The sequence below is a fragment of the Lissotriton vulgaris genome, chromosome 9 (assembly GCF_964263255.1).
Source record: "Lissotriton vulgaris chromosome 9, aLisVul1.2, whole genome shotgun sequence".
Classification (NCBI taxonomy): domain Eukaryota; kingdom Metazoa; phylum Chordata; class Amphibia; order Caudata; family Salamandridae; genus Lissotriton; species Lissotriton vulgaris.
This window is the reverse complement of record NC_141697.1, coordinates 100,253,976-100,273,018: the sequence shown is the minus strand read 5'-3', so window position 1 is coordinate 100,273,018 and position 19,043 is coordinate 100,253,976. Positions and strand designations below refer to the sequence as shown.

The following is a 19,043-nucleotide window of genomic DNA, read 5'->3' as shown; positions in this document are numbered from 1 at the left end:
GCGGCGTCCAAAGGGTGAATCTGCAGGAGCTTGCCATGGTGCTTGAAGATTAGGCGAAACGGATCGCCCCATGAGTAGGGGAAGTCATGCTCTCGAAGAGGATTAGTGACGGGCTTAAAGTGCCTACGTTTGCTCAGGGTGGAGGCCGCTAAATCCTGGAAGAGTGCAGGGTGATGCCCCCGTAACTGCACAGGGTTTAGATTGCGGACTTTTCGAAGAATTCGCTCCCTGAGTTGGAAGTCATGGACACAGACAAGTATGTCCGGCGGGGGAGCCTTAGCGCCGCGTGACACGCCAACGCGATGAATGCGATCCATCTGAATTTCCTGTTCCTCGCCTTCACCCAAGATCTGACGGAAGAGCTCGCAGACGTACTCACACAGGTTATCTCCTTCTCCTTTCCAAGGCACCGCCCTGATTCTGATATTATTACGCCTGGACCGATTTTCCAGGTCTTCAGCATGGGCCTGCAGATCCAAATTCAGCTCTATGAGGCGAATTACATCTTGCTGTAGCTGGTGAAGATTGTCCTCTCTTCCTAGGTCATGCTCTTCCAAGGTTGCCACTCGTTCCCCGATGGCGTCCCCATCGCGCCGTACTTCTCTGAGGTCTGAAGAGAGCTGGGAGCAAAGCTCCAGAATGTCCTCCTTTATAGCTGAGAACAGCTCGATCATAAAAGCTTTGGTCGCCGGCGCATCATTGTCCTCAAGCTGCGGAGATTTGGGATCCGGCTGAGAGGTGAATTGTCCCGCCGACTTCTGCAGGGGATCTTTCATGGGCTTATCTTTTCTATTCCTGGAGGAAGACATGACGTCTCAGGCAGGGGCCCAAGCACAGTAGCGCGTAACCAAGGCAGGTATGTGCCAGACCTCTCAAAGGACACAAGTGGGATCTGCCCTTGGCCGGGCCAGGTCCTAAACTCCAGTCAGCAAGCCACCAGCCCGCAGCACCTCACAGCCAATGTGGCTAACAGGGGAAAGTCCAGAACCCTGGTCTCTCGAGGGGGGGGCATATCCCAGCCCACCCAGGGCCCCCTTGGTCCAATGTTCCCAAGCCTCTCCTCAGTAGCAAAGGAGGTTACCAGGGGAATACAGTCCCAGGCAGTGTATTAGAATAGAGGGGGGAGAGGGAGCCCCACGGGCAGAGACCACCCACAGTGCCCACGGCCGCAGGGCTGCGCCCCCCCCCCCCCGATGTCACCCCTGCCCCCACACTACCGGGCCACACCACTCCGGGCACCCCACTAAGCAGCCGGAGGCACCACGGGTAAGGGGTCAGCTGCAGCGGTGGTATTCTGCTAGGCCCGCCGGGCCGCAGCATGGCCGGGCCAGACGGCCCAGACAGATGCATAGAGCTGCAACAATTCGTGGAGGTGAGCACATCGCTGGTGCTATGGGGTCCGCAGGCACAGACACGCTCTGTGTCCAGCACAAATGGGCATCAGGAGGGGAGATATACAAGGCTAAAGACTGGCGGCGCCGGAGGGACTGGAAAACACGTCCTACCTCGCCGCCATCTTGGCCATGCCCCAAGTGTACGTTTTTGGTTGCAGTAACCGGTCAACAAGTCAAGGTAATCCCCAATCTTACATTTTTGGGGCTCTATTAGGATGGTTCATCTCGAATAAATGCTGTTAACTCCAGAAATATTTTTGTGTGAGACGGGATATCTGCAGGCTTTGGAAGTCTGGAAGTCCTCCTTGCTTTTTCGACTGTGTTAAAAACAATGCCCACAAGTCAGTTTGACATGGCTTGCGACTCTAGAAGCCGGTAGAAAGTCTGGGCACTGTTGGTCGAATGGAGCCAGCGCTCCAGGAGGTCCGATGATCAAGCATAAAGTGCTGTCGGTCCTGGTTCCTTCTGCTACGGGTACACTGGCAAAGGGATGAAAGAGGAAACAACATTTTTCTTGGGTGGAAAGGCTCTTCTCCATGCTTTGGCAATTGGGATAAGAGTGCTATCAGTAAGAGAATTGGCAGAATGAGGATAAATAAAAAAATACAGCCTGGCGGTAGATTAAGGTAGCCAAACTCTAGGATTTCAGGTGCGAGATCACAGGGTTGAGTTGATTGAGATCTGTATGTCTTATCTCTTCATAGTAATGAGTAAGAAACTTTGGGGAAAGGTGTAGTTTTTGGTGGGGAACTACTGATAGCTCCAACAGAATTGTGAACCAGGGTTGTCGGGCTCATGTGGGAGCAACTAGAATAAGCGTCAGGGAGTGCTGTTTGAGTTTCTGAACCACTAACGGAATAAGTGGGAGAGGTGGAAAAGCGTAAGCAAATATCCCTGACCAATTCATCCATAGTGCATTGCCTTTGGACATTGGGTGTGGATACCTGGACGTGAAGTTTGGGCATTTTGCGTTTAGGTGGGTGGCAAACAGATCTATCTCTGAGAAGCCCCACATTTGGAAGAATGGGAGGAGAACTTGAGGGTGGAGTTCCCATTCGTGGATCTGCTGTCGTTGACGACTGAGCAGATCTGCAATTTGGTTGTTTACTTCTGGAAGATGGCCTGCAAGGAGATATATCCTTTGTTGTATGGTCCATCTCCAGATGCTCTGTGCTAGCTGTGCGAGTGGGAGAGAGTGCGTCCCCCTTGCTTTTGTATGTAGTACATCGCTGTCATGTTGTCTGTGCGTACCAGGACAGCTTAGCCTACTAGATGAAGTTGAAAGGCGTTCAACATGCTAGAAAAATTGCTAACAGTTTTAAATGGTTTATGTGGAGTTGTTTTTGTTGCAAAGTCAACATGCCCACATGAGCTCCCCAACCAGTGAGGGATGGTCTGCCGTTAGCACTATCTGTGGAACCGGATCGAGAAATGGCCGCCCCTTGGAAAGGTTTATTATGTTCCACCACTACAGAGAGCGATGAGTACGGCCATCTATCAACACCAGATCTGATAATTGACCTTGAGCATGGTTCCACTGTCGTGCTAAGCATTCCTGTAGTGGACTCATTTGAAGTCTTGCATAGGGAACGATTAAAATGCAAGAAGCCATCATTGCGATCAATTGCATGAACACTTGGGCTAGTAATGAGTGTTGAGGCAAAAACTGTGATACTAGAGCTTGCATGTTGCGAATTTTGACTGGGTTGGGGTGCACTAGAGCTTTGCAAGTGTTTAATGTGGCTCCTAGATACACTTGTGTGTTGCATGGCTGAAAGTGAGACTTGGTGAGGTTTACAGTGAACCCCAAGTTATGAAGCAGTTGGACTGTTTTTCGAGTGTGGTGTAGGCAGCTTTGTTGTGATTTGGCTTTTATCAGCCAGGCGTCTAGGTAAGGGAAGACATGAATGTGCTGTCTTCTTAGATGAGCTGAGACTACTGCCAGGCACTTGGTGAAAACCCTGGGTGCTGTAGTTACTCCGAATGGGAGAACTTTAAACTGATAATGTTGTCCATCTACCACAAACCTAAGATATTGTCTGTAAGCAGGGTGAATGGGAATATGGAAATAGGCGTCCTTTAAGTATAGAGCGGACAGAAAGTTGCCTTGCTGAAGTAGTGGGAGCACCTGTTGGAGTGCGACCATGTGAAAGTGGTCCGACTGTATGTACAGATTTAGCTGTCTGAGGTCTAGTATAGGCCTGAGAGAGCTGTGCTTTTTGGGAATTAAGAAATACAGGGAGTATACCCCGGTCCCTTGATATATTAATGGGACTGGCTCTATAGCACTTTTTTTCTAAGAGAGATAGAACATCTTGCTTTAAGAGGGTGAGATGTTCCGGGGACACTGCATGTGCTCTTGGAAGAATATTTGGGGGAGTGCTTGTAAGCTCCAGGCAGTAATCATATTCGATAATTTGTAGCACCCACTTGTCTGAGGTGATTGAATTCCAGATAGGTGGGAATTGGGGGAGACGTCCCCCGACAGGAGTGGAAGGACCGGGGGTGACGGACGGAAGTCACTGTTTGTTTGCGGGGGAAGTGCCTGTGGAATTACCTCTACCTCTTCCCCTACCATTGTTTCCTCTAAAACCTCCTCTAGAAAAACCTCTGGATGAGGGTGATTGGTTGTTGCCCGTGTAAGAGGAGGAGGGATTCTCAGTGGACACTGTTTTTAAACCACCCCTGTGAAAGGAGTGCAAAAAGAACCCCTGCAGGCAGGTAACTGTAAAGCCCCCATTCACTTTGCGACCTTGTCATTTTTCAACTTTTCCAGCAAAGTATCAACAGTTTGGCCGAAAAGATGCTCTTTGTCAAAGGGTTGGTTAAGTATGGACGTTTGCACCTCCAGATTTAATCCAGAAATTCTGAGCCAAGTGTGTCTGCGTAATAGTACACTGGTGTTAATGGCACAAGCTGCTGTGACTGATGCGTCTAGTGCACATCTAATGGAGGTATTGGTAATGAGTTTACCTTCCTCAATGAGGTCTTTAGCCTTAGATTTATATTTGTGAGGCCAATGTTGCATGAGTTTTTCTAGTTCATCGAAATGAGCCCGGTCACAACGAGCTAGCAGTGCCTGGGCATTGGCAATGCACCAGTTGTTTGCTGCCTGTGAAGCTACTCTTTTGCTTGTGGCATCAATTAGCTTGGACTCCTTGTCAGAAGGAGGGGTCTCTCCTGTGGCTTGTGAGTTAGCCCTCTTGTGTGCGTTGGAGACTACAAGAGAGTCTAAGGGCAGCTGACCTTTAATATAAATAGGATCGGTAGGAGCTGATTTGTATTTTTTATCCACTATAAGTGTGATTATTCTTGCCCTTACAGGATCCTTAAATACCTTGTCTGTGTGTTTTAACACACCTTTTAGCTTTGACAAGGAATGAATAGTTCTTTGTGAGGAAGTACGTTTCTCAAAGAGAAAATCCTCTTCTAAAGGCTCTTTATGAAGCTCTACTCCATGGTAATGAGCAGACCTCTGAAGGAGCTCAATATAGCCAATGGTGTCATCAGGTGGGTAGAGTCTGGAGGGATTCAAATCAGGGTCATTATCTGCATTTGGACCTGTGTGGTAATCCTCCCAAGGGTCGGTGTCTTGTGGTGGAGCCTGATCCTCATCCCCATCCCCATCCCCATCTCCATCTCCTTCATCGTGTGGGTCAGGTCTAGGTGTTGGTGGTGAATTTAATGCTCCAATAAGCAAGTTAGAATTAGGAGGAGAAGAAGGAAGTGGAATATAAGGAGGAGATGGGTTATTGCCCACACTCTTTTACTTAAGAGCGATATGATAGTCCTCTGGTAGGTCGATTTTAATTTTTTTGGGAAGGGTTGCCTGAATGTGTCCTGTTTTAGGGTTTATCACCAGCTTTTTCGGTTTCGGGTCCAAAGTTGGCTCATTGGACGGAGACTCTTAGGGGAGAGTGTCTTTCTCTTTACATGGTGATTTCGGCGCCAAAGGTTTCAGCTCCGAGCCTTTGGTCGTCAAAGGTTTTGGCTCTGAGTGTTTGGCCTTAGAGTGTTTCGGCTCCAAGTCTTTGGGCTTGGAGGATTTTAGCTCCGAGTCTTTGGCTTTGGAGGGTTTCCGGTTTGAGTCTTTGGACTTGGAATGTTGTTTCGGCTCCAAGTCTTTGGCCTGGGAGGGTTTCGGCTCTGAGCCTTTTGGTGTCAAAGGTATGTTGACTGACAGTTGATTGGTCTTATGTCTTGGTGCCGAAGGTGTCGGTTCGGGATCAGATTGGGGTTGGATCGAGCCAGACCCAGAAGGCTTCTCCTTTTGTTTCGGAGCTGGGCCGTAGGGCGTGGCATCGGAAACTTTTCGTTGGTGCCGACCTGAACACGAGGGCGAAGGAGGGACTGGAGCCTTTGTCTCATGTTGAATGGGCACAGGGGGATCTGTACTCAAGGTACGCTGACCCGCAGTGATGTCTTCTTCTACCATGTTGGAGTCGGCATTGGACAAAGATCTGCTCTTCTTCCTCTGGCCCTTGAGCTGGGTGTTGAGTCTCGGAATCTTCTCCGAAGATGTACGGAACAGAGTCGCTCTGATGTTGCATCTCGTGGTGTCAAGCCCGACGATCATAAAGTGTCTGTTTCGATCCAAATGATCGACACGAGTCGCAGTCCTTCTCGTCGTGTTCCAGGGACAAGCAGAGGTTGCACACTTCGTGCAAGTCGGTGCGTGGAAATTTAGCACAACACCTGGGACATAGCTTGAATGGAGTCCGTTCCATCGACTACTAGCGCGGTCGGCATGGGTAGGCCCGACGCCCTGCCTCGAGTTTTCCGATGGAAAGTTTTTCAAAGTGAGACGATGTGCATCGAATGATGAACCACGAACGATAACAATACCGTTGAGGGTAGTAGATTGCACGACGAAAGGGTCCAAAAACAGTACCGAACCGGGAGCACAGCAATACACATCTGAACCCGATGGCTGAAAAAAACATTCTAAGGATGGAGTTGATGCCATGCGCGCTATCACTGAAAGGAGGAGTCACCTACCTCACGACTACAAGACTTCTTCTAACATAAACAAAGTGCAAACCTCCGGACCAAACACCAGATGGATATCTATGCTAAAGCATATGATCTACAGCTCATATGCCTCCAACAGGAAGTTTTCAGGCTGGGCCTGCTTCTTTTGTGCTTTTCTGAGTGCTACATCAGGAATGCTGAATACAGTCAGGTGAAGAGCTGTCACACTCTGTTAAACTCATGCTTTGGATACTCCTGTGTGGAGCGAGCTTTGCCAATACTTGCTGTGAGAGCCACCACCATGCAAAACGCTGACTGCACTGCATACAGAAAATGTGCTCTTCTGAGTATCCGAAAGCTATTGTGATGCAGGGCTGCTGTCTGTCTGACAGCTGGGCTCCCAACATGATGCACGTTCTGTGGGGCTCAAAAACACTGCACTATCTGACGACCCCCACCAGCCTGGAGGCCACAACTACTGAAGAGCTGCAGTGCAGTTCTTCACTAAGTGGCAAGATGTGGATCACTACCCACAATCCCGTACATGATCACTGAGGCACTGATTACAACTGTAAAGAGGGAACCACAAAAGCCCTACACCACATCCAACACCCAAACAAACAGGTAGCTCACAAATAATAGACTGTGGTCTTTGACTCCAAAAGATAATCCTGCAATTTAGTGGGATGAACAATTTTCAGCATGATCTGTTTCTGCTCAAGAAACGATACAAACTGGGGATTACCGAACAAGGTAGATGCTTGCATAGCCTAAATGTAAGCTCACACTTTGTTGCTTTTAGAATTGTGCTGTAATTGTTGTGACACTCAAGAACTTGGCTAGGGCCCATAGGTTTACTTTGCACAACCATGAACCTGAACCTCCATTACTCTGCTGTTTTTTGTTTTTGTTGTGAGAATAAAGTGCTTCTCTTTTTAGTAAGATAAGCACTAGTCTGTTTGACTCTGGAGTCTCTACCCCCATACTACCTTCCTGAAGAAAACAAGTTACTTACCTGTAACTTTGGTTCCCCAGTATTGGTAACTTTCATAGATTCCCACGCTTTGTATCATTCCCCGTCGTCGGAATGGGAGCCTCGGTAAATAGAAAATACCTTAGTAGTAAGCACAAAGTGAAAAAATAGGCCTAGGCCTCATCTCATTTTGTAGCTTATCCACCGCTTTTTGTAAAAGAGACCAAATTCTTGCAGTAACCAATCAGAGCAGCCTCACCCCATAGAACCTTCCTGAGAGAAACTCAGAGCCTCAGATTTTCGTAGCCGTTGTGAACAGCAACATCATAAGACAATAAGGCTGAGCTTTCCCAGGGGAGGCGGGTGGGCGCATGGGAATCTATGAAAGTTACCAATACTGGGGAACCAAAGTTACAGGTAAGTAACTTGTTTTCTTGCCCCAGTATTGGAACTTTCATAGATTCCCATGCGTTGTATCAGAATAACAAGCAGTAAATAGAAAAAGCATATTTTGTAACATGTGCACCTGAAAATGTCATACGTAATTCTGATAAGAAAAACCAGATACACATTAGCATATAAAGCAAAATAATAACAAGTAATACAAAATATGCAAACAGGAAGGCGGGATAGAAGGAAATCTCACCGACTTATTGGAAAAGGTTCCTCAAAACCGACTGGCCCACTTCCGCATCCTCTTTCACAGAAGAATCCAAGCAGTAGTGGCGAGTGAAGGTGTGGACACTGCTCCATGTCGCCACTCTACATATGTCCTTGATCAGGACACCTGCGAATAGAGCCGCCGATGAAGCCATTGATCTCGTAGAATGAGCACGAACTGCTCACTGAAGTGGTTTTCCCGCTGCTTGATGGCAAAAATGTATAGCACTGGACATCCAGCGGGAAATGCAGGGTTTAGAAACTGGACACCCCTTTTGAGGAGCGCTGAATGAAACAAAAAGCTGGGAAGACTTTCTGAACTGTCTTGTTCGCTCCAAGTAGAATTGAAGACATCTGTGAATGTCCAAAGAGTGCAAAGTCCTTTCAGCTGGTGTGGAAGGCTGCGGAAATAAAGATTTTAAGACCACCGGCTCATTCAGATGAAATTCTGAGGGTACCTTCGGAATAAATTTAGGATTTGTCCTTAGGATGAGAATATTATTTTTGAACTGTAGAAAAGGTTCCTCAATTGTGAAAGCCTGGAGCTCACTAACTCTTCTAGCCGATGTCAGGGCCAAGAGAAGAGCCAGTTTCCACGAGAGAAACTTAAGGTCAGCCTTATGAATAGGCTCAAATGGGGCCTTCATGAGATATGACAAGACTAAATTCAGATGCCAGGCTGGTGGTGGAGGCCGGACTGGAGGAAAGACCCTGAGAACAAACCTTTCAGGAATTGTTTGATAATCCTTGCAGACCACAGGGAAGGACCTGATGATGAACGTCTGAATCTAGAAATGGCCGCTAGATGTACCTTTACAGATGAAGGAGCCAATCCAGATTTCGCCAGAGAAAGGATGTAAGGTAAGAGTTGGTGCGGTGCAGAAGTATATGGATGTAGACCTTCTTTCTGACACCAAAAACAGAATCTCTTCCACTTAGCCCGATAGGTCTTGTTGGTACTAGGCACTCGGGCTTGGGCCAAAATGTCTTTACATTCTCCTGAGAGATTTAAACCCTGGAACTCTCTGAACTCAGGAGCCACGCTGTCAATCGTAGAGACTTCAAGTCCGGATGTAGAACCTGTCCGTGAGCCATTGTCAACAGTGTAGGAACAGGATGTAGTAGAATTGGCTGATCCTGGGAGAGGAGGAGAAGTTCTGTGTACCAAAACTGCCTGGGCCATGCTGGTGCGATCAGAATCATCCTGCACGGCTGTACCTTGAGCTTGCGGATCAGTCTCGGAATCAGCGGAATGGGAGGAAAGGCGTAAACAAATGCGCCGGACCAAGCAATCAAAAGCGCATTCCCCAAGGATTCCCGATGGTGAACCCTGCTTGTGAAGGACTGGCATTTGGCGTTCTGGGGAGTTGCAAACAGATCGATGGATGGGGTCACACAGCGTGCAAATAGTTCCTTCAGAATGGTCTGGTCCAGTTCCCACTCGTGGGAGACTGTCCTCTGGCGACTCAAAGCGTCCGCCGTGACATTGAGTGTTCCCGCTAGATGTTCCGCTGAAAGGGCGATATTGTTTTGGATCACCCAATTCCAAAGTCTCTGGGCTTCCTTCGAGAGGGTGGAAGATCTTGTTCCGCCTTGCTTGTTTATGTAGTGCATAGCTGTGGTGTTGTCTGTACGAACCAGCACTGCACGGTCGCAGATTCGCGGAAGGAAGGCTTGTAAGGCCAGACGAATGGCGATAAGTTCCAGTAGATTGATGTGGAACTTGACTTGGACTGGGCTCCAGTGGCCACTGACCTTCAGTTCTTGGAGGACTGCTCCCCATCCTTCCATGGAAGCATCTGTCGTCAATACCATGGGAGATGGTGGAAGTTGGAACGGTAAACCTTTGGAAAGATTGTCTTTCAGCAACCACCAGCTGCTTGCCTTTCTCATTTCCGGAGTAATGACAATCCTGTCGTCGAAGGAGCCTGTGACTTGACGCCATTGTTTGTCCAACTGTTCTTGCAGTGGACGCATTCGCAGCCTGCAGTGTGGAACCAATAGTATGCAGGATGAAATCGATCCCAGAAGCGATTTGTACTTGCGAACTGACAGAAAATTCAGTGTCTGAAGAAGGCGGGCTGAAGAAATCAGCTTGTGTTGGCGTTCTTCCGAAGGAAAAGCCAGGCACCACTCTGTGTCCAGGATAGCCCCTAGAAACTTTGCTGTCTTGGAGGGACGTAAAACTGATTTTTCTCTGTTCAGCCGAAGACCCAGTTGCTCGAACAGTTGTCTGCAGGTCGTGACTGCCCTGGACGCCTCTTGGAAAGAAGGAGCTTTCAGCAGCCAATAGTCCAGATATGGAAAGACCTCTAAAGAGTGTCTCCTGAGAAAGGCTGCCACCGGAGCTAGTACCTTTGTAAAGATCCGCGGAGCGGATCGGAGACCAAAAGGCAGTACTTTGAATTGAAAGTGGCTCTTGCCTACTGTAAACCAAAGGTATTGCCTGTGAGTTGGATGAATGAGTATGTGGAAGTAAGCGTCTTCCAAATCCAAGGTCGCCATGTAGTCCCCTGGATTGAGAAGGCAGAGGATGTCCTTAAGAGTGATCATCCTGAAGGATAACTTTTTATTTTTTATTTATTTTTTAAAATTTTTGAAAACATTTATTGTGCATAGTAAGCGTACAAATACGGGCCCACAACCATACAGGCCGGCCTCGAAAACAGTCTGTAGCACAAAAAGTAAGAATAGACCATCCCAGCGGTCCCTAAGAAAACCCAAGCGATAAGTGTCCAAGACGTGAGACAAATAGAGCTGGACCGCTAGGCTCAGGAGAAGTGAGGTTAATTTTTAAAAGTTTTGTAGATAAGAAGGATCAGATGCATTCAATCCACCGAGAGCAAATGGCAGGCAACGAACCTGCGAGTTAGCAGCAAAACGAAGGAAAGACATGAAAAGCAGCAAAGGATAACAATCATCAGGATAGTTGCACAATAAACAGTACATAATGGCCATCGCCCGCCCACGGACTCAATACACCCAAATCCACTAGAGTGACAGTATCAACAGCGGAGAGAATAGGTATCACTACCCCAAGGCACCTGAATGACCCAAAGGAAGAAAAAGAAAAAGGAAGAAAGAGGAGACGAGAAAAAAAAAAGGCCCATAGGAACTGAAACTAAAACAAAATCCCTACCCCCAACCCCCCACCCTGCACGTATGCGGAGGCTACGGCCAACCCCCCCCTAGCAACGTGCTGTCACCCACAAACCGAACCCGAAATTTAGAACAGAAAAGGGAAGAAAAGAAGAGCAAGAAAGAAGAAAAAAGAAAAACGTGTTACACATAAGACCGGAGGAGGGCCAGCAGACATTCCCAAGACTACCATCACATATCACTCCGGCCGCCCGATCCCGGACCCCGCGACCAATACAATACCCATATTCACTATCCCCGGCAGTCCATTAGTATCCCAGCAGTGCAAGCAGAAACAGTCCGAGCATAAAAGGAGACAACCTCATCCTTGCCCCCTGCGATGCGAAGCAGCGACATAGTCCAACCTCATAGTAGACATCTTGGAAGAGGCGAGCAAGCAAAGTGACCACATCAGAGCGGGGGGGGGGGGTGTCCATCAAAGTCCATCCAACACACAGCCATGTTGATAACAATAGTACAGGAGGACGAAGCGCCCTCCAGTGAACCACCAGAATCGGCAAGCCCAGTCTGTAGGAACCACTCCAGGATAGAAAAGTAAGACGTGCCAGTAACCCCGCGAGGAGTCGCCAAACGTGGCGCCCGGACATTTTTCTCCAGCCACATCGCATCTCCAGAGACTTCAAGCCTCCTCGAGGAAGTTACAGCTAACACCCCAGCAGCCGTAGGGTCTCGCACCCCCAGTGTGGCAATAGCAACTGGAGAGGAGGGACAGAAGGTAGAAGCTGGGTGTGGCATAGTGTCCTGCTCCCAGAGGCATCCGTGTTCAGGCAAGGGTGTCGTCGATAGAATCACATCCAGCCGATCCCCCAATTCGCGGCCAGCGGTACCAAAGGACTCTCTTAGAGTACATAGGGCTCCCAAGATGTCGCCAAGCAGTATCGGTTTATCAGGGAGAGAGGACACAGTATTTCCACTGGGCAAGCAGTTGCAGTGTTGTCCCGGGAGTCGGCCGCCATCACCCTCCACAATCAGCTGGTCACTAAGCCGATATACACCATGGCACTGCCCAACCGAGGGGGCAGGGGAGGCACACTCCATGGCCACTCAGTATCGATGCAGCGTGGGCAGACGTCCGCGTCTTCAAAAGCAGCCCAGGAGCCGCCGTCACAGGGGAAAAAGGCAAGCTGTACAATGGCGCCCGGCACTACTCGCCAAGTAACAAAGTAGCAGGTAAGCCGTCCCCGGGCTAAGGATTGAATACAATGTTGCCTCCGCAGCGGCGGCGCCCAAAGCCTGCGAAGCGGTAGGGCAGGATGCAGGGGGCAAGACGCGCCTGCCACGCGTAGTCGGTCGATTCCGATCTGCCTGGAATGGCCGCCGTCGTTGTAGACAGGGCCGGCCAGCGAGAGAACAAAGACCCAGCACAGCCGCGCAGCGCCAGGAGGAGGCGTCTCGGCACTCTCACAGCCGGGATCGAGCAGAGAAGCACATCGGCAAATCCGGGTTCGCCTCCCGTTTCCGCTACCGCCACTCGTATGCAGGATGAAGTACAGGATAAGGCGGAAAACGGGAGAAAGCGAGAGGGTCGGCGGAGCCGAGAGATCCGGCGGCCATCATGGTTTCGAACCAGGCTCCTCCCCACCTGAAGGATAACTTGATGAGATAAGTGTTGAGCTGCCGTAGATCTAAAATCGGACGCCACTTATCTCTCGTCTTCCGAACCAGGAAGAACCTAGAATAGAACCCTTTCCCCTTTTGGGAGAGGGGTACAGGTTCTATTGCCCCCTTGGTGAAGAGTTGGTGGGCCTCGAGATAAAGGAGTTTGAGATGTTTGGGTGGAAAGGCGTCTGGAGCTCTTGTTGGAGGAAGATCTTGAAATTCCAACGTGTGTGTCCTTCCTTGATGATCTGTAGGACCCACTGGTCTTTTGTTATGACCATCCAGTTGTTGAGGCAATGGGCAATCCTGCCCCCCACTGGTGTTAATGAGGGCACAGGAACAGTGGAAAGAGCCACCTGGCCGCTATTGTTTCCTGGTGTTGTCTCTCCTTTGTTGCCCTTGTCGTCCTCTCTGCTGTTGGCGAGAGAAAGAACCCCTCTGAGAGTATTGGGGTTTATAAGTTTGGCTAGATTGTGAGCCGGAAGAGTAGCGGTGTTGATTGCCGCCTCTATAGGTGGAGAATCCTCTACCTCTTGCTCCTCTGAAGGGTACTTTGCGATATTGCAACGTTCCTAAAGATTTGGCTGTATCAGTATCTTTCTTTATGCCCTGTAGTGCGTCATCTACCTGTTTGCCAAATAGCATCTCTCCATCGTATGGCAGATCTAGAATCTTATTCTGCACCTCCTGTCTGAACCACGTGGCCCTCAACCATCCTTGGCGTCTCAGAACCGCCGAGCCGGCTAGCGCTCGAAATGCTGTGGTTCTTATGTCCATAGCACAGTCAATCACCTCCGAAGAGGCCCGTTCTCCCTCCAGCAATATCTTCTTTACCTCTTCCTTAGAGGAATCCTATAGTTCCTCCACAAACGGAGAAATGTCGCACCACAACTGGCGATCGTAACGCCCCAGAATCTCCAAAGCATTAGCCGCCCTAACCAGAAGACTGGCCATTGTGGAGAATCTTTTACCCACATTGTCTAGACGCCTGTCCTCTTTATCTGGAGGCGTAGTTAGCGGCGTGGATGGGTTTTTTGATTTGCTCTGTGCGGCCTGAGAAATTACAGAGTCCGGTTTTGATTGACCCAGGAGACACGCCGGGCTGCAATCTGGTGCTTTATACTTTTTCTCCAGTCTTGGAAGCACCAGGAGTACTGTGGCTGGATTTTGCATAGCCTTCAGGCCTTCAGACTAAACATGTTCAATGATGGGGATTGAACGTACTGATTTCTTGAATGGTTCCTTGAAATCGTACAAGAAACATTCTGACTGAACCGTGGTAACTGGGAGACCAAACCTCTTGGAAGCCCGTTCCATCAAGTTGTGAAAACCTCCAACATCTGCTGGAGGAGAGGTAGCGTGATCAGGTTCTGTGATGTCCGGATCACGAGGGTCATCTGGATTCCAATCCACGTGTTGGTCTCGGTCAGGGTCCACTTGTTGGTCCGCATCTGACGAGGCAGTATCATCATCTGTATCATGAACAGGCACTGAGGACGGCCCGGGACCAGGGTTCGATTCCCGGCGCGGCAGGTTTCTGGACCAGGGTCAGCGGACTCGATAATTCTCTCGCCTCGGTGCCCACTCTGATCAGCGTTCACACTCGGCAACTCTGGGCATTAGCTTGCCTCATCTTCACTAACGGCCCCACCAGACCGCCGGGGATGCCTGGTCTCACCCTGGAGATACCCATTAAGGGACCATCTCTCAGGGAAGCCAGGAAGGGTTTCGCAGCGGTCGAAGCGCCTTGGGACCCTCCGGGTAAGTAGTGCGCTATATAAATGCCTATACATTTACATTTACATTTAGTTCTTGTGGATGTTCTGCAGGCGCAGTATCACGCTCTCTCGGAGGTAAAGAGTGTTCTGCCACAGGCTGTGATAGTTGAGGCAGAGGTGTCGGAGTGCGCACCTGTTGAACCTCCTGAGGAGTAGGAAAACGCCTTCTGTAGTCTTGCAACATAAGTTGTAGATCCGAGATAAGAGTGGATGGCATCGCCACCATCTCTTGTTGAAATTGACGCGAAGGCTTCTGCAAAGGCATTTGCATGCTAGGCCTTTCCTCTCCTCCATAATAATGTTCTGGAGCATAGTGTTGGTGTTCCATCTCCCCTTCCTCAGAACTGATATCCTGAACTTTAACTTGTAGGTGAGAAGGGCTATACGCTTGGCCAAAGTCGCTATAAGCTTCCTCATCAGAATCATCATCCAACAGTAGGTTAGGTGGAAATCTTTGAACCTGTCGCGGAGACGTCATCTCTGGTGTTATTTGCCTCCTTTTGCGTGAAAAAACAGTCTTTTAGGTTTTTTCAGTCGTCGACGACATCGTCGACGGGGTCGTCGTCGCCGACGGTAATGCCTTTAAGGATTGTGTCGTCGACGGAAGCGCCGACGAAGAAACTGCACTCGTCGTCGAGGATTGTGCCGTTGACGAGGAGAAGCTCATCGTCGACGATGGATGGAGCGTCGACGGGATCGTCGACGAACTCGTCGTCAGCATCAAGATTACAGGAGTCGTCGACACGGTCGTTGTCGACGTCGTCCTTGTCGTCGCCGAAGCGATCTTTGTTGTCATCGTCGTCGACGTGGAGAAGGTGATCTTCGTCGACGACTAACAGGCATCAGGTGTCTTGAACACCGTCGACGGTGCAGGTGCCGTCGTCACAGCCGTCGTTGACGACGAGGCTAATTTCACAGACACATCCTTTTATACAGAAATCGTCGGCGTACCTGTGGTTTTCACCGTCGACGACCGCTGTTTTTTGCCCGAAACGACCTCCTGAGTTGCAGTTGAAGGCTTTTTCACCCCTCTATCCCTCTCAGAGGGTGGTGAAGTGACAGGAGCAACCTTTTTCGCCTTCTTTGAGGGTTGCGACTCCTCAGGTTTTCCCTGCCTCTCCTTTTCATTGTGGTGAGGAGATTTTTGGGAAGCAGGCCTGTCAGACCTATCAGAGGTCCCTGGTAAGGCCTTGACAAGGGGCTCGTCTGAAGTAGAAGGGGGAGACCTACCCCTCCTCTTAGATGACACCATCGACGAGGAGCCCTCACTGTCTGAAGACATAAGTTCTTTGCGGTCCTTCATCTTCTGAAGCCATGTGAGGAGACGTCCTTCCCTGTCCCTCAAGGTCTTCGTGGAGAAGGTTCTGCAAATCTTGCAGTCCGTGGCTTTATGGTCTGGATACAGGCAGTATATACAGTCCTCATGTTTGTCCTCGACAAACAATCTTCTTTGAGCAAGTAGCACAGGCTCTGAAAATTGCTTTCTTCTCCTTGTCAGACATGACAAAAAAGAGATATAAGTTGAAGAAAAATAGTTTGGAATTGAAGAAAATGAGCAGAGTTCAATGGAGACTCCCTTGCACAACGTGCAGTAGAAAATCTGAGGCTCTGAGTTTCTCTCAGGAAGGTTCTATGGGGTGAGGCAGCTCTGATTGGTTACTGCAAGAATTTGGTCTTTTTTACAAAAAGAGGTGGATAAGCTACACAATGAGATGAGGCCTAGGCCTATTTTTTCACTTTGTGCTTACTACTAAGGTATTTTATATTTACTGAGGCTCCCATTCCGACGACGGGGAATGATACAAAGCATGGGAATCTATGAAAGTTCCAATACTGGGGCAAAAGCCTTTGTCAGCTTGCTTGCGCTACCCTGATAGTCAAGTGCAGAAAGGGCCTAGTTTGCAGAGCCGTAGGACAAACCTCAAGATACCAGAGGCACACAATCTCAACCACTACAGTTGAGGCGCAGTAGCACCTGTCTGTGGTCTGATATATCTATTACCATATTCTTTTAATTTTCTAATGGCATTTGTATTTCCTTACACTCTTCTTTGTATATGTATTTTGCTGTATTTGTCATACAACCATTTTTGTTTTGAAGAAAAAAAGTAGTAAGGTTTATTACAATTTCAGCTTGTTGAAAATATACTTTCATGCAATTGAAGTTGGTGTGCCACCAACATACTATTATTGGAACTTGGTATGAGTTGCCTCATTACAGCTGTGAAGGTGCAAGTGATGAGCATGACCTGGCACATTTCTAAGCACCTCCTATATGTTATTTATTTAAAAATGTGCAGATATAGTGACTCAATTAACAGATGCCTTACCTTATATAAAAAGACTGAAATGAAGAAAGTTAAAAGGAATTGAGTAAAGCATACAAACTCCTCTAAACAATAACGCTGCTAATAACAGATGAAGAACAGGTATTAAGAAATCCTTACTACCACAGGGTGGAAAAAGAAAGCAAAGAACACATGACTTACCTTCGGTAATCCCATAACTGTTAGAGACTATCTAGTTGCAGATTCCTTACCTTAGAATTATCCCCAGGCGTCAGTCTGGATCCGGACATTTTTCAGGAGCAGTACCCCTGCACTCCAGTAGATAGCATTGTTTGGGTCAACGCAGCATCATCGTCTGAGTCTGAAGTGATGTGTGCGGTGCCTATGTAGGCCCCATCCAAGCGTGCTGACATTAGTTTCTTTTCACAACTTTCCACACCAGGAGCGCAGAGCCACAAAGAACACGGACCGCTGGTGTGCAATCTAGGGCCCTAACAGGGGAACAGCCCTGTTCCTAGATACTGTTCGCAGAGCGGGGCGGAAGGGCAGGTCCGTGAGGAATCTGCGGCAAGACAGTCTCTACGAAATAAAGCGTTACCGAAGGTAAGTAACGGTCATCTGATAGAGACTTCCAGCCGCAGATTTCTTACCTTAGAATAGGTACCAAAGCAATATATCCCCGGAGGTGGGTCTGCAAAACTGTTTCACACTAAAAAGTCCTGCAGAACTGAATGAGCAAAGTGCCCATCCCAATGGACTGGACTGTCCAGGCAGTAATGCTTTGTGAACGTGTGCAGAGAAGCCACGTAGTTGCCTGGCAGATGTCCAGGACCAGGACTCCAGGTGCCAATGCAGTGGTCGTAGCCTTTGCTTTGGGGGAAGGAGCACACAAACCCTCTGGGGATTGCTTCTTGGCCAATGCATAGCAGATTTTAATGCAGAGCACAATCCATTGAGAGGTGGTCTGGTTCGGCATGGCAAACACAACAAGATAATGGACGGAGTGATGAAACTTTTCAACCACTCGCCGCCAGTCAAAAGTTCTGGGTTTAATCAATTGTTCTAAGCAAATCAGTGTTGACCCTTCTTCCTCATGCGAACAGTCCAGCCCAAACTGCCAGGCCATGTCCTTCCTGGACCGGAAACAAGTATCCTGGTACCGGTTTCCGGGGTTTCACCCCATCTCAGCCAAGCTAGCTTAAATACAGTGGTACCGCGAGCAAGGACCCACGTCTGAGTATACCCAGGGCCACTTTGGGCGAACATAGCAACACAACAAGAAGTTTCAGCACTCCGTCCATCCTTTTATTGTGTTTGCTGTGTTCATCATCAGCATGTTGGGGTGGCACCTGTATAGCCACTGCACACGTCCTTTGTGGAGCTTACAATGCCACATGGAGTCAAACTATGCCACCTACCAGTTTGCAGGGGTATTGCTCCTGAAATATTTCCTGATCCAGTCTGGCACTTGGGGATAACTCTACACAAAGAAATCTGCAACAGTCTCTATTAGATGTTAAATGTCTGAAAGTGCTTTAAGGGTTTCCTAATACACTAGTGTATATGGGGCTCTCTGGAAGATTCCTAAAATTATACTATACTTTTTTTCCAGTGGTTATTTTACTGAGGGTATCTGCCGGATTCCCTTTCAAAATTTGAGATTTAAAAAGCTAGAACTAGCCCAGTTGTTCAGCTTCCTTACATAGTTACTGTAGAGTTTAGCATATTAAATATCCTATAATACAATACAGTTTAGATAATTTTAAACGCCCTGTCCAACACTACTCCTCTATCTATCTAGATATATATACACACACACACACAAACACATACTTGTTTCCCGTCTCCTCCCACACTTTTTCCAAACTACAGAAAGCACATACCAGTCTCTTGGCAGGGAAGCATTCGCTTGGAATTATATGTAGTCGGAGAGGGCGGGCTGTCAACTGGGTGAAGGCTGGTGTTAGCTCAAAGCAGTTCTGGAACAGTGAGGCCCTGGCAAAGACATAAAGGCCAAGCCTGGCTCTTGACATGGCAACCACCAAGCGGCGAACATCTCTAGAGGAAGAAAGAAACTGTTGAAGGTCAGGTGGTGCAGAGAAGCCCCAGGCACATATACTGTCAACTGGAAACTGTATATTTTAATTTTTGTTTTCAATGAACTTTCAAACATTCTGTTGTGCTCAGAATACTAGGAACAGAGATCTGCCTTGACATTTTA

The 19,043-nt window shown here is 48.5% G+C and overlaps 1 protein-coding gene across 1 annotated transcript in view; it reads right to left on the bottom strand.

Moving 5' to 3' along the window:
• The window catches only part of AQR (aquarius intron-binding spliceosomal factor), a 451,150-nt gene that overhangs the window by 30,869 nt on the left and 401,238 nt on the right, over positions 1-19,043 (bottom strand). The window contains exon 33 of the mRNA XM_086937130.1: positions 18,706-18,880. Within this exon, the coding sequence (XP_086793256.1) occupies positions 18,706-18,880 (175 nt within the window). The remainder of the gene's footprint in view (positions 1-18,705; positions 18,881-19,043) is intronic.